The 14,227-nt window shown below is 56.4% G+C and overlaps 1 protein-coding gene across 1 annotated transcript; it reads left to right on the forward strand.

Annotated features, from left to right (window-relative positions):
* Nucleotides 1–1,304: 1,304 nt before the first annotated feature.
* On the forward strand, nt 1,305–9,909 carry SLC37A2 (solute carrier family 37 member 2). The gene is made up of 18 exons (XM_074162348.1): nt 1,305–1,363; nt 3,394–3,475; nt 3,582–3,669; nt 4,038–4,116; nt 4,326–4,461; nt 4,889–4,965; nt 5,050–5,216; nt 5,635–5,672; nt 5,909–6,091; nt 6,264–6,354; nt 6,433–6,495; nt 7,011–7,096; nt 7,992–8,040; nt 8,356–8,429; nt 8,922–9,000; nt 9,120–9,217; nt 9,538–9,602; nt 9,867–9,909. Exons 1-18 carry the CDS (start codon nt 1,305–1,307, stop codon nt 9,907–9,909), a joined length of 1,557 nt encoding a protein of 518 aa, XP_074018449.1.
* The last annotated feature ends 4,318 nt before the right edge of the window (nt 9,910–14,227 follow it).

The raw sequence follows: 14,227 nt of genomic DNA on the forward strand, positions 1-14,227 counted from the left end.
CAACTTCCCTCTATTTTGCTCCAGAAAGGAGCTTTCTCCTAGGAAAAAAAAAATCTGTATTTCATCTCCAGGTGAGTGTGAATCTTCCCCCTGCTGCTGCTGGGGCAAGACCGTTTTTCCCAAGATGCTACCCCAGTCCAGGGATGCTGCTTTTCCTCCCCGAATTTAAAATCCACAAATCAATCTCTTCCATGGAAAAATGACAGTGGTGGCGTAACGTGCTCCCGGATGGAGGTTGCACCATAACCCACCATTAATATTTACTGCTCGCCTACTGCCCTCCCGCCACCTCTCCAATATTAACCGTGGCAGGAAGGACGGGCGCCCAAGCGTGCTGCGTGGTTTCTTTTCCCTGTCACCATCCCAAGACCCCAGTCCAGAGGTAGCTGTGCCTGGGGATGCTCCTCCGGTCCCCGCTCCCCCTGGAGAATCATTCATGGAATGATGTGTGGTGGCCGGTGCTATTTATTAACCGCTGTTTGCGTCAGGGGAAGACGCTGCCGACCTAATAAAGGGTGTTGAGGTGGATTCGTGAAGGGCAGGATCTGGCCCGGGAGCTTTTTGCATGAGCCAGGGCCAGGGAAGCAAAGCGCTAAAGCTGCCAATGTGTTTTTTGAGTGATTTGAGGGCAGCTGAGGACAAGTGTTTCTTTAGCAGGTCCCCAAGCACTTGCTGACACCCTTGGGACACCCAGTTTTCACCACTGTGGAGTGGCCCCCAAAGGGCCGTGGGCTGGGTTGTGGCTTAATTCAAAGGAATGATGATTAAATAAAACAATTGCTGCTCCTCCACCTCATGATCCGCCCCATCCCGGCGCTGTAAATGGCATCCTTTGAGAGCAGGGGGATTTATCCCAGCAGGAGAGGGGGGGCTCCTAAAATCCCTGTGAATAAACCCAAAAGCCTGTCTGGGATGGCTTGGCCCAAATCAGGGCACCAAAGCGCTGATGGGAAAGCGAGTGGAAAAGTCAAACCCAGCATTTTCCGCTGGAAAAACCAACATCTGGGGAAAATCCCGGAGCCCCGCCGAGGGGAGCGGTTGGGGGCGAGTTCCCCCCCCCCCCCCTCCGCGACTTCTCCCTCCGCCCCGCTGCCCCCGTTTCGAGACGGATTTTAAATCGCTTTTTGTTTGCACCGGAGCTGAGGAGCGAAGGGGCGCCGCGGTCTCCCCCCCCCGGGGCCGGGGCAGAGGACGGGCTCGGGGAAGGAGCGGGGGCCGGGGCGGGGCGGGGCGGGGAGCGGCGGCCCCGCGGGGCGGTGAAAAGGAGCGGCGGGGGGGGACCGGCAGCTCCGCCGCCGCCCGCCATGAGGGCAGCGCTCGCCCCCGGGGTCCGCCTGCTCCGCGCCCTCCCCCGGGACAGCCGGTGAGCGGGGATCGGGGACGGGGGGACCGACGGCGTGATAGGGACCGGCACCGGGATGGGGACTGGCCCCGGACCGAGGTCGCTCGCCCGGGGACCGGCTCGGGGACGGGGACTGGTCCTGGACCAGGGGATCGGCACCGGGATAAGGGACCGGCCCTGGCGACTAGCCCGGGGACTGGCACCGGGATGAAGACTGGCCCTAAGACCGAGGTCGCTCGCCCGGGGACCGGCGCTGGGATAGGGACCGGCTCGCGGACGGGGACTAGCCCCGGACCAGGGAACTGGCAGCGGGAAAAGGGACCGGCCCTGGACCGGGGGATCGCGCTCCCGGTTGACCGGTACTGGGCTGGGGACCTGCCCCGGGCTGGGGGTCACTTGCCCAGGGTCCATCATCACCCCTCAGGTGCGAGGTCCACCCTGAGAGCGGCTCCAGCACCGAGCCCATGGCTTTCGGCGTGACTGAGGTCCTGTCCCGGGGACGGAGGGCACTCAGTCACTGTGGGGCTGGGCAGGGGGGCACGGGGGGACCCCGAGACGGGCAGCAGCACCCGGTGATCCTCAAGCTGTCCCACCACATGTGCCAGGCCCTCCAAATTTGGTGGGATGTGGCCAACACCGAAATCCCGCTGGTTCCCCTCCCTTTTAGCAAGGAGACAATTAATATATTTGAATATATTTGAATTTTGGGAGCCTGTTGCCGAACACCCCCCCATCAGCTGCAGCTTCTCCTGCCAGAACACGTGGGGTCGAAAAAAACAACCAACAACCCCAAGCACCCATCCGCGGCGGGAATCACACGTGAAGTTTCTCTTCCCCTTCCTTGCCACGGACCCTCCACTCCCCTCACCTCAGCCCCCCCCAAGTCTCCAGCAGCGATTTTGGGGGGGTTCAGATATTTTTTGGGGTGGGAAGCAGGGATTTTTCTGCTGCGGTGCAGTCTGGGGGCTGGTGGTTTTTGCAGTGTGTCTGGAATTGCAGCAGTTTCATGAAGAAGTGAAACCGCGAAGAGGAGCGGGGTGGGCTAAAGCTGCAAAAAGGCCAAAAAACAAAAAGGCTTTTTTTGTTGGTGTTTTTTTTTTTTTTTTTTTTGTTTTCTAAACTTGGAGCAACCCCGTGACACTTCATGGTACCGGAGCTGCTCCCTGACCTCTCGCATCCTCTGCGCTGCCATAAACCCCCCCCTAAATGCAGAATGGGGAGGTGCTCATCCTGCTCCGCATCCCATTTGGGATTCTCCAGGATTTATCAATCAATTTTCCCAGGAGCAGCATCCCTGTCCCCAAGCCCAAATCCCCAATTTTTTTCCCTAATTCCCTGCATTTAATTCAAGCAAAAGAGATAAAGATGCTATTTGGTGGAGGAACTGGAGCGGGTGTTGTTTGGGTCTTCCCCCCCCTGCTTTTTTTTCCCTGCTCGTCTTTAATTAACGCCGGGAGTGACGATGAATCAGCCGCGCTCTCGTGCCCTGTTTCCACCCGTGACGCCAGGAAGGCGTTTGCTCACACCCGCAGCTCCGGGAGGGGGAAACACTGATTACTGCTCCCCCCAGACACTCATCTTTTCGTGCCACCTCCCTGTCGACTTGGGGGGGGGGATGGGGGAGGGACGGGACACGACACTAGTCCCCTCTCTCCCCCCTCGCCTCAGCTGGTTCAGCTCACCCATCTGGCAGAATTGTCCCCGCTTGGTGGTTTACTGGGAAAATGAGCAGAAACTGAGCGTTTTCCCACTTTCCTGAGACCCCGCAGGACAAACAGTGGCAGAACTGTATGTGCACATCCCAAATTCACATCCACATCACAAGCGAATTCAGCCGTGGCGGCTCTCATCCCCCTTCGGCTCATATTTTTCTCCAAAACCCATGAATATGGAGGGGTTGGGGTGGTGGGGAGAGAAGAGCACAGCTCACAACAAGGCTGGAGACGTCCAAGACATCCCAGCTGGGGTTGGCTTTCCCAGCTGGGATGGTGATGTCCTGTCCTCTTCCCTGTCCTGCCACCCCCAACCCCTCCGCTGGCTTTATCCCGCAGGTACCGGGGGCTGACGCTGGTGCTGACCTTCCTCTGCTACACCAGCTACCACCTCTCCCGAAAACCCATCAGCATCGTCAAGGTCAGCTCCAGCCTCACCCCAACTGCAGGCAGAGGGGGCATGGGGACAAAGAAGGGGGGGGGATGTCCTCGAGCATCTGGATTTCACCTGTTCTCTCACTCCACAGAGCCAGCTGCACCCCAATTGCTCAGCCTTGGGCCCGAACCCCCACAACGACTCCAACAGCAGCACGTGGTGCAGCTGGGCACCCTTTGGTAAGGCTGTGTGCCCCCCCCCCCGGCACCCCTAAAGCCACCCAGACAAGTTGGGCTCCCCACCCCCATGCCCGAAGCCAGGTCGTGGCTGGAGATTTTGGCAGGGGGCCGGCTGCTCGTTAGGCATCCGGAGGTAATTAAGCAGCCTGTGTCTGCCCTGTGCCCCCAGGCCAAAGGGCAGCAGTAGGTGGTGAAATAGGGGCCAGGACAGGACCGGGTCCCAGTGCCGATGGCATCTGGCCACACGCTGAGACCCCCCCACTGGGCAGAAGGGGTTTGGGGACAGGGGACAAGGATGAGCCAGTGGCCACAGGGAGGGAAAACAAGATGGGGACCAGGTTGATGTGGCCTTAATATTTCTTTTCCAGATGGGGACAACTACAAGGAACTTTTTGGGGCACTAGACAATGCCTTCCTGGTGGCCTACGCCATTGGGATGTTTATAAGGTACCCTCTGCACCCCTTTCCCTCCACACACCAGTTTGTACCAGTCCTCCCCAAAACTGGTTTCCATTGGGCTGGGGTCATGCTAATGGGAAAGCAGCCGGGTGCTGGGAGCCACTTGGGATTCAGGGCACTGGCTTGGTGTGGTAACACCCATCAGTGGCATCAGCCATCATGACGGCTCCTGTCCGTGCTCTTCCCTCTTTCCACAGTGGCATTTTTGGGGAGCGTCTCCCCCTGCGCTACTACCTCTCTGGGGGGATGGTGCTGAGCGGGCTCTTCACCGCGCTCTTCGGCCTCGGCTACTTCTGGGACATCCATGTCCTCTGGTACTTCATCATCATGCAGGTGCGCCCGCGCTGGAGGATGCTCTGGCTCTGCATTTTACCGCTGCAGCCTTATCCTGTTTTTTTGGTGGCTTTCGGGGATGGAAGTGGCCCAGTTTCCTAGCGGGAGAATGCTGGGCATTTCTAATCCCCGCAAAACCCGGTCGCGTGTGGTGTGGGCACTGAAACCACCGGGCACGCCTGTCTTGCTGAGCAGGGCGGGCGGCTGGTTTGGCAACACCAGCCGCTCCCAATTTAGCTATGGGAATGATACAAACAGCTCCAGGACTGGGGAACAGGAGGGAAAAAAAACCCCAAAAGAGCATTTTCTCAACAGCTTTGGGATGGGCAGCTATTTTTGAGCCTGGCTACCCAAAACATCACAGGACATCAAGCTGGCACTCACCAGGTGCTCCTGCCGCCATGTAACGCTGCCCATCTCTTACCAGGTCTGCAATGGGCTGGTGCAGACGACAGGCTGGCCCGCCGTCGTGGCGTGCGTCGGGAACTGGTTCGGGAAAGGAAAGTGAGTGTTTGTCCGCTGTGTCTCCCCTTGTCCTCATCCCTGTCACCACCCCAGCAACACCAATCCCGGCTCTGTCCTCCCCAGGAGAGGTTTGATCATGGGCATCTGGAACTCGCACACCTCCGTCGGCAACATCTTAGGGTCGCTCATCGCCGGTGCCTGGGTTTCTTCTGCCTGGGGCCTGTCCTTCATCGTGCCCGGCATCATCATCGCCACTGTGGGCATCATCTGCTTCTTCTTCCTTGTGGAGTGTGAGTGGCTCGGTCACAGCAGATGACTGGTGTAATCCCGAGATCAGCAGGGCCACAGTTTTTCTCCTTACCCATCTCCAACTGTTTTTGGCAACCCCAAATATTTATTTCCAGCTTGCAGTAAGCAGGGAGGTGGAGCTGATGCCCGCAAGGATGCTCAGTATCCTTTGGGCTCATCCAGGCAGGCTGAGCCCCTGTGCCGCTCGCTCCTCTCAGCCTGTATTTCTAGGGAAGATTTAGGAAGCCCTTTGGGATTTTACCAGGGTTTTTCGCTACCAGGAAGTGGGTACTGGGAGATGCGGCCCAGCCCCGGGGAGTTCCCTGCCTCACCTTTCTCCCTGCGGTGTGAGATGCTGGAGGGAGAGCAGGCAGAGCGGAGCTGGTCCAGGCTCTCATGGGCTCTCCTTTCTCCCTGCAGATCCCGAGGACGTGGGCTGTAGTCCGCCTCTGCATCATGTGAGTCGAAATGATTCCCAACGGGCTCGTCCTGGGCTGGATGGTCACTCAGTTTACAGCGAAACAACCTGGGTGTCAGGTCATAATGCCAGAAGTTAGAGGGATGTTCAGTTATCACAGAGGATGCTCGTTACTCTGGTGTGAGCATCCTCCAGGTCACATCCCGGCAGTGACTCTGATGTTTCAGCCCCTTCCAGGAAGGAGAGCCACATGTCCTGCTTTTGGCTTGCTTTTAGATGGCCTCTGACGAGGATGACGCTGGAGGGGTGACCTCCAATGAGAAGGATCCTGAAGCGGTCACGTCCAATGAGGAGCAGCTGAGCATCTCAGGCCAGAGCAGCGTGGACTGCTCCAACAGCCCCAAGGAGCCAGTTGAGGAGCCTGAAGCCATCAGCTTCCTTGGAGCGCTCCAGATACCCGTGAGTTGCGGGATGCCCCTCGTGTCGTGATGGGGATGGAGGAAAGAGCCAAGCCGGGGCAGCTCACCCGATCAATGGGATGCCCACCGGGCAGAAAACTGGGGGAAAACCCACCATCTGGAGGAGGCTTGGGAGAAGGAGGCTCCTCTGATGTATTCTCTTCTTCTCCCAGGGCGTGGTGGAGTTCTCCCTTTGCCTGCTCTTTGCCAAGCTGGTGAGCTACACCTTCCTCTACTGGTTGCCCCTCTACATTGTCAACGTGGGTGAGTTTTTGGGGAGGGTGAGGCGGGAGTGAGCCTGGCAAGGGGAGCATCTCCTCACACCTTTCCTCCCCCTCGCAGCTCATTTCAGTGCCAAGGAAGCCGGAGACTTGTCGACCCTGTTTGACGTCGGGGGCATTTTAGGTGCGTCACTTATCCGGGTGTGGAGGGTGGATCAGGGATAATTTGGGGACAATCCTGACCTTGATGGACAGTCCCCTCCATGGGAGCACTTTGCTGGTAACACCATCTGTTTCCCCAGAGCAGCACAGTGAGGTTTATTCAGCATCCGTAGCACTCAGCAGGCAGCAAACACCCCTTGCTTTTATTTTGCCATCCAGGTGACCATCACAACACCTTTCCTTGAGCCTTGTTTGCTCGGGTTCTCCTTTTTCTTAGATAAATAACACATTTTGCAAGCCTAGAGGAGACCAGAGCTGCGTGTAGGTGTAGGGAAACCATCTGCAGGGAGCAAGCGGCAGGGATAAATCAAAGCTCTTCGCTCTGATAGTATTGTATTTAACTGTGGGGGCATCATGCTCAAAAGTCAGGGGATGAAAGAGCATCACGGCGCAGCATCCTGTGGGATTCTGGGCTGAGCCAGGGCGAAGCTTTGCTGCTGGGGCAGCGTGACAGACACCTGTGTCTCCTCCTTGCAGGGGGGATCTTTGCTGGCCTCATCTCCGACTATACTGGCGGCAGAGCCACCACGTGCTGTGTGATGCTGGTCGTCGCCGCTCCCATGGTGTGTTGTCACACAGGGAAAAAACCCAGTCACGAGGGTTTCCTCTCCTCTGGCTCTGTTGAGTCACAGCCACCTTCCTCTTCCCAATGCCTGGGATGAGCTGGTCATGTGCTCAGCTGAGATGAGAGTTGGGATCGATCCACGTGGCCAGATGTTCCCAGGGTGGACATCCAGATCTGGGGGCTGGGAGGGGATTGTAGAGTCCTTGACAGCTAAAAAAAACCCAAACCCTTCAGGTTTTTTTTACCTCCATCCTGCTATAACCCTGCTCTGTCTTAAAGCCTTGGGGATCCCACCAAGCCGGGCTAGCTTTTTCGTCTCTTTGCTTTGCATCCCAAAAGCCCCCATGCCGACGGCCTCATGCTCTGCTGGCACTTGGCCGGGACGTCCTTCCCGAGCACCTGCACAGAGCTCGTTTGGCTTTGCTGCCGCAAAAAATGCAGCTAATTAGCTGTAATCCAAGCCTGGCTGGCTCTGGGTCGCAAGTCTCTCCCCTGTGAAGAAGGTGGCGCGCACTGAAAAGCAGAGAGGCCACGTCACGTCCACGTCCCCCGATAGCAACGGCGGGGCAAATTACTGTCTGGCTTTGGCCGGCGGGGAGGCGTGCGAGCCTCACAGGGCCATAAATCGCAGCGGCACCTCTGTTTGCCAGCTGCCAGGTATTTCATCTGGCAGGCAGACAGTGGGATGCAGAGCCAAGGGCGCACTCAGCTCTCTGTCCCGGCTGGCACTCTCTTCAAACCCTGAATAGAGGGGGAGCTGCGAAGTTTGACGACGGCGATAATTCAGGTCCCCACCTTTCTCTGTCCTGTACCTGGGGTGCTGCTGCAGGGGAAATGCTTGGGAAAACAGCTGGAATAGCCATAAACTGGTTCATCCTGTGTCTCTTTTCCAGCTGTTCCTGTATAACCACGTTGGCCAGAATGGCATTGGCACGTCGATAGGTAAGGAGCTCCTCAGAGCAGCCAGATACCCTCACCGAAGGGGTGATGGGAGAGATGCTGCAGACTCACCTGCCTTTATTTCTTCTCTCAAGCTGGACTCCCAGCCCGAAATTTGGGGGTGGGTGGTGCTGGATGAGTGTTTGCTGCCTGCTGGGTGGGATCTCCTGGGGAAAATGGAGATGAGCAGGAGACAGATGCGCAGGACAGTGATGTCTGCACACGGGCTGGGAACAATGGACCCAACGTCCTGCTGCTCCCTGCACTTAAAGATTAATCTCTTCCTGGGTACCTCTGTGCCTGTCTTGTTCCTTGTAGCGATGCTGATCGTCTGTGGTGCTCTGGTTAACGGGCCCTATGCTCTCATCACAACAGCAGTTTCGGCAGATTTGGTAAGAGGCGCACCTCAGGCCCCTCGCCCCAGCCACCTTACCCACCCAAAGGCTGCTCCCTCTTTCCTGGGGGAATATTTGCTGGGGATTTTTGCATTTTAATTTTGTTTTCCAATGCCTCTGAAGCTCAGCAGAGAAGGGCAGGGCTGTCACACCTCCTCATGCCACAGTCAGCACCTTTCCTTAAACACAGCTTTTCTTCCTATAGCTTTTTCACCTTGGCTGCACGACTGCTTTAGCTCTGTTGCATCTCCCTCTAAGTACAGTCACGGTGGAAAAATTTGCTGGGAAATCACCTAGGATTGCTGCCTGCTGCTGGTGATCCCGGTTTTGCTGTGGCTTGGCTGCAGGCAGCATCCAAGTTCAGTCTTCCCATCCACAGCTGGGTCCGATGCATGGAATTGCTGCCTGGGCAACCTCACGCTGGGACATGCTGGCTGCAGATCCCAAAGCTGCTTTTCCTCCTTATGTTTTACTCCTCCATCCCTACAGGGAACCCACGAGTCTCTCAAAGGAAATGCCAAAGCTCTTTCTACCGTCACGGCCATCATTGATGGCACAGGATCCATAGGTACGTACATCCAGGGGGTGCTGAGCACTGATTTCTTCTGTGCTGCAGTGCTGGGGGGTGCTGGTCCCCTCTCCCCCATACACAGGGCATCTCCTCATGTGCCTCGGGCCCTCTCGCAGGTGCCGCACTGGGGCCGCTGCTCGCAGGACTCATCTCCCCCACGGGCTGGAATAACGTCTTCTACATGTTGATTGCAGCCGATGTCTTGGCTTGCCTGGTAGGTCCCTCCTCAGTGTTTTGCTACTGTGGATATTCAAGGGGTTCCTTGTAGCCACCCGCTTGCTGGCAGAGGGCAGGGACAGTCCTCAGGAGACAACCAGGCACAGGGCAAATTGCAAAGCCCCATATTGACTCCAAGCCTTTGCCTCCATTCGCTTGGCTTTTCCCAACAACCTCTTCCACGCACGATTTTAGTTGATGCAATCTTCCCTAGGAAGAGCCTTAAAATTTATCTCCCAGTGATGGAAACACTCATGCCAAGGCTGTTGGTTGTAGAGCCATCAGCCCCATGCTGATCTTCCACCTTTTCTCTTGTAGCTCCTTGCTCGAGTGGTGGTCAAAGAAGTCCGTGGGTGGTGCGGCTGCATAGCAAGGAAGAGAGGGTACGTATGTACTGTCCCGGGGTGGCCTCCAGTCCTGCAATGCCAAAACATGGCCTTGGTGCTACTCCAGAAAGATGTTTGTTACCCCTTGCTGTCACTATTGCACCTCCACGTGGGCATCACGAGGCCGTCTGCCCAACATCTCACTGCTGTGGGCACAAAGACATTCCCACCTCAAGCCAGGGCAGCACCCAGGGGATTTTAGCCATCCGTGCCTCACAATACTCTCTCGGTGCTAAACACGTTGTCCTTGTGTCTTTGTAGCTCTAGCGTGCAGCTAACAGAGTCAGTGCTGGATGGGAAGTAGCTCGGTGTGAGTATCCCCACTTAAGCCCCAAGGATTAAATGCAAACGCAAGCCTGATTCACCCCGATTTTGAGTTTCACTTGGCAGGCTCAGCCTAAAAACAGATGCTCCACTGATAATTTAAGGGCCACGATTAAGATTTGGGAATCAAGGGATCAAATCACGATGGCTGGGGATGCAGGCGGGCGGATGGGCAGCCCACCCTTGCTTCCGGCTGACTTACGAGACGCTAGCCCAGATGCCCAAGTGATTGGCATTGATTAATGCACTTGAAATGGCTGAATTTATAGGCTGTCTTGCCCACCCGTGCTAATGAGCTTGATTACACAGAGTACAGGCTCGCTAATCAAATCCGTGGCCAAGTGACTGCAGCAAAGGTATAAATAATCTCCAAAGCAGCACTGGCCCATCTCCGATTGCCACCGGAGCCCCACTGAGAGCACCGAGGGGGAAGGCTCTGCAGCCAGCCCAGTGGTGGGGGTGCCAGACACCGGACAACCCGCCAAAATGCTTGGTCCTTTATGTCTTGTGTTTGCAGGTGAAAGATCAATAGTCTGGGCCTCGCGCTGTGGTAAGTGCAGCCCAAATCTTCTCCAGCCGCTGGTGGAGGGCTGTCAGGCTCCGCTCTCTTGTGCCAGGATCGGTTGGGGCGAGGACTGTCCTGGCTGGATTGGCACTGTTCCCATTTGCACCAAAATCCGGCTGTTTTGTGCTGGGGGAGGCAGCAGCTCAGTTTGTGGAAATACTGCAATGCCTTAGAGGGCTTCGGGGAGCGCGTTGTCTCCTGGAGCAGCTTTTGGAGAGAAGGCGCAAACACTGAGGGTTTTTTCTGGGGGGGGACGTTTCAGCTTTGTCTGGAGACAGACTGGTGGCTGGGTCTCCTCCTTGCACCCGCTTCTCCTCTGGGCTTGCAGTGCAGATGGGGCTGGGGTTGCCCGGCAGTCATTTTCCCTTTTCATCTCTCCAGCAGCACCAGGGCTCTCAGCTCTCGTCCCTGATCCCAACACCCGCTCAACGGCGCCCGCTGCGCTCAGCCGCCCGATTCTCTCCCCACAGGTTTAAGGAATTCTGACGTGTCCCCCACAAGCCGCCCCAAGCCGAGAGGCCCGGAGGGAGAGAGGCCGGGGCGCGCCGGGAGCGTGTTGGTCTCGGCAGAGCCGAGGCACGGCCTCAGGCATGGCCCTGCAGGCTTGTACCGCCACCACGGGTTTGCTTTGGAGGGAGGCAGCGGTGAGGAGCAGTCCGAGGGCCCTGGCTGACCGGTTTTCTGGGCCGATTCTTTGCCATCGGCTGTTTTATTAATAAAAACATGCAAAACCTGTGTTGCCACTCCATGCCTTTTCCTGGCAGGGCTCGGCCAGATCTGCGTGAACTTGGGGGCGACAATCGCTTTTCTCCACATGCAGCCTCTCGTTTGCAAGCCTGCCCCATCCCAGTGCTTGGTATTTCAGGATATCGGACCAGGAGGACTGCGCCAAATCATTTAAGGCACTATCTCACCAACAAAGCACCGCTTATTCTACATAGAGAACATCCATGGACTTTTCATTGAGCTCTAACTAAGTGGGATTTGCTCCTTGTCTCATCCCACTGCAAAAAAAGGACCCCAAAGCAGCATTTTTCCTGATTATTACAATTCCTAATTTGTACCATTTAGCCCCAAAGGAAGGACTCCTAGCCATGTATCAGCCCCCACCCCATGGCAAACAGCCACCACATACAGTGGCCGCCCTCAGTTCAGCGCAGGCGGCTGATGGTCTTCGTTAGATGCCTCCTAATTAGGAGGAGCCATATGACAGGAGCCCAGGGGCTCCCTGGAGGTTAAACTGGCACCACTGGCCTGCTGGCCATGCAGGCTCCCCTGGGCAGAGGTGGGTCTGGGAGGCCCCAGCAGCATCACTTGATCAACGTGGGGGCCAGCTGCGCGGCCAGCTGTGTGCTGGGACTCTGATGTGCAAGGAGCCGGAGACACGGGGTGCCAGTGAGCTGTGGGGTGTGTTTCCCAGCCTGCTCGCCATCCAGGTATTGCACCCAGGCAGGCTCCGGCTCTCTGCCCAGGGGAGAGCAAGCACTGGTGCCAGGGCCTGTGCTTATGCACAGTATAAATTTGAACTCTAATTGACTTCACCTCCTTGGATCTTAACCTGAGGAGAAAACATCTGGGCCTAATGTGATTTTATTAAGCGCTGATTTCATCAGTGAAGGGGAAAAAAAGAAAAGAAAAAAAAAAAACAAAAAAAAAAGAAGAAAACCTGCTGGCCAGTTGGATCAGCTCCCTGTAAACCCCTGCAAGGCGACGGAATGGCACGGGGGAGCAGGCAACTTGGAGAGTGGCAGCTGCGCGTTTGAGGTGGCTGGAAGGTGATGGCCTTCGGTCCCCTCCACACCGACCGGAGATGCTTGACGGGGCTTGAAAACTCGCGGGTTGCCTGCACCCTGGGGGAGAGTGCAGGAGAAATGATGGCACAGGCAGAGAAAAGCAAAATCCCCAATTGCCTTTTTTTTTCCCCAGGAAAATAACCCTCCCCTGGGCAAAGGATTGATATTGCAGCCTCCTCAGGCTGTGTGGCTCCTGGCAAATGTGGCCTCTGGCAGCACACGGGTCAATGACGCCAGCAGAGGTGCCGCGCACCGGGCTGAGAACAGTTATTTCAGTGCACATGTGACTGAGCTTTCACTTTGCTTAATTGCCATCCACCTTGTGGAGGAGGATGGGGGGGCTTGAAATACATTTTCAAGAAAAAAAAATCCCACAAGCCCTGACAAAAATCTACACATACACACACCCCCTGCCTATTCTTTCAGCTGCTCATAGTTTTTCCGGGACAAATTTAGGCCTGGGCCACGTCCCGCTCGTGTTTGGAAAGTCTGAGCAGCCTTGGCTGTGCTGCTGGGAGCGAGGAGAAAGGGCAGACGGCCCACGCAGTTTTAAACTTTAAAAAAAAAAAAAAAAAAAAAAGGAGCCAAATGCCAAAGAAAACCCCAGACCTCACTGAGATTTTAGAGACTGAGGGGTGGGCAGGAAGGCGGGGGGGGTCCCGTGGGTTTGCCCCAGCCAGAGGACTGTTTAAATTGAGCTGAGCTCCTCCGGGAGAAGTCTGCACGACTCACCTCGTCTCATTCTTCCTCTGCCGGAGAAGGGGCCGCTGCTTTTCCCCCCCTGCCACGAGCCCCTTCGGTGCAGCATCGCGGCAAGGGGGCTGTGCGAGCCAGGAGAGCACAAACACGTTCCTGCTGCTGTCCTGTGGATGGCAAAAAAACCCATCACGTCTCGAATGAGCTCGTTGGAAGTCTGTTTGGTAAATGCAGAGCCTGGTTATTTTTCTGTAGGTGACACCCCAGCCCCCACCATGGCAATAACGTTTCCGCTGAGGCAGCCTGGGAAGGGGTTGCGCATATTTTGGAGGAATGCTGTCGGTCCGCCGGGCTGCTGTGAAGGTGAAGAGGTGGCTGGGGCATGGCCCATAATTACCTATGCAAGGAGCAGCCGGTAAACGCTGAAGGGCTTTTTAATTAGCAGCCAAAGGCAAAGCGGGAAAGGGAATGGCAGGGAAGCTGAAGTCAGCAAAGTCAAGGTAGAAATAAGAGGCCGGCTTTTACCAGTGAGGGTAATTAAGTGCCGGCAGAGCGCAGCACGAGGCGTGAGGAATTGCCGTCATTCAAGGATCTTAAATCAAGGAGAGGAGTTTCTCCTGCAGACACTTGCTCTCCCTCCATCACCGCTCTGGCATCGCTCGGCCTCAGGCATGAGGGAGCAGCTGCCCTTGGCTCCGGTGAGCCTGCGATGAGTTGGGTACTGGCATCCCAGAGTGGGAGCATCCCCGCCTGTTTCTAACGAGCCAGGCAGAGAGTTTAGGGGGGAAAAGGGCTGTTTTCCCACCTGACCTGAAAGCCATCCTCCTGGGCATGCATGGTATCTTGTGCAAACATCCCTTTTGGTGTGGCAGGTTTCTCTCACTGGGATTTAGCAGGATTTTTCGCCTGCACAGGGCTGGCTCCTTGGGACATGGAGCACCTGGTGCTCCCACCCTGCAAGAGGAAAGCTGGGATCATTTGCTCGCGGTTTTGGGAGAAAGCTGGGCCGGAGCAGGCTCCTTGGCTATAACATCTCCTGAGCTCCCAACACCTTTGCTAGGGGCTGAGAAGTTGGGATTTAAGCCAAACCCGCCCTCCTGCTACACATTAATTGCCAAAAAACCCCAATAATCAGGGTGCTAGACAGAGGCGGATGTGCTAGTGAGAGGTTGTCCTCCAGGAGCTGAAGGTCTGGGTGGGGGACAGCAGCAAAAATCAGCTTTTGGGGCTGGCTGGAAAGCAGC

This window comes from Numenius arquata, chromosome 22, assembly GCF_964106895.1.
Source record: "Numenius arquata chromosome 22, bNumArq3.hap1.1, whole genome shotgun sequence".
NCBI lineage: Eukaryota > Metazoa > Chordata > Aves > Charadriiformes > Scolopacidae > Numenius > Numenius arquata.

Bases quoted from the DNA above. Each gene is read 5' to 3' on its own strand.
- SLC37A2 (XM_074162348.1), top strand. From the start codon at position 1,305: ATGAGGGCAGCGCTCGCCCCCGGGGTCCGCCTGCTCCGCGCCCTCCCC. The intron at 4,462-4,888 runs GTGCGCCCGCGC...ATCTCTTACCAG, and splicing joins GGTACTTCATCATCATGCAG to GTCTGCAATGGGCTGGTGCA. The intron at 9,603-9,866 runs GTACGTATGTAC...GTGTCTTTGTAG, and splicing joins TGCATAGCAAGGAAGAGAGG to CTCTAGCGTGCAGCTAACAG.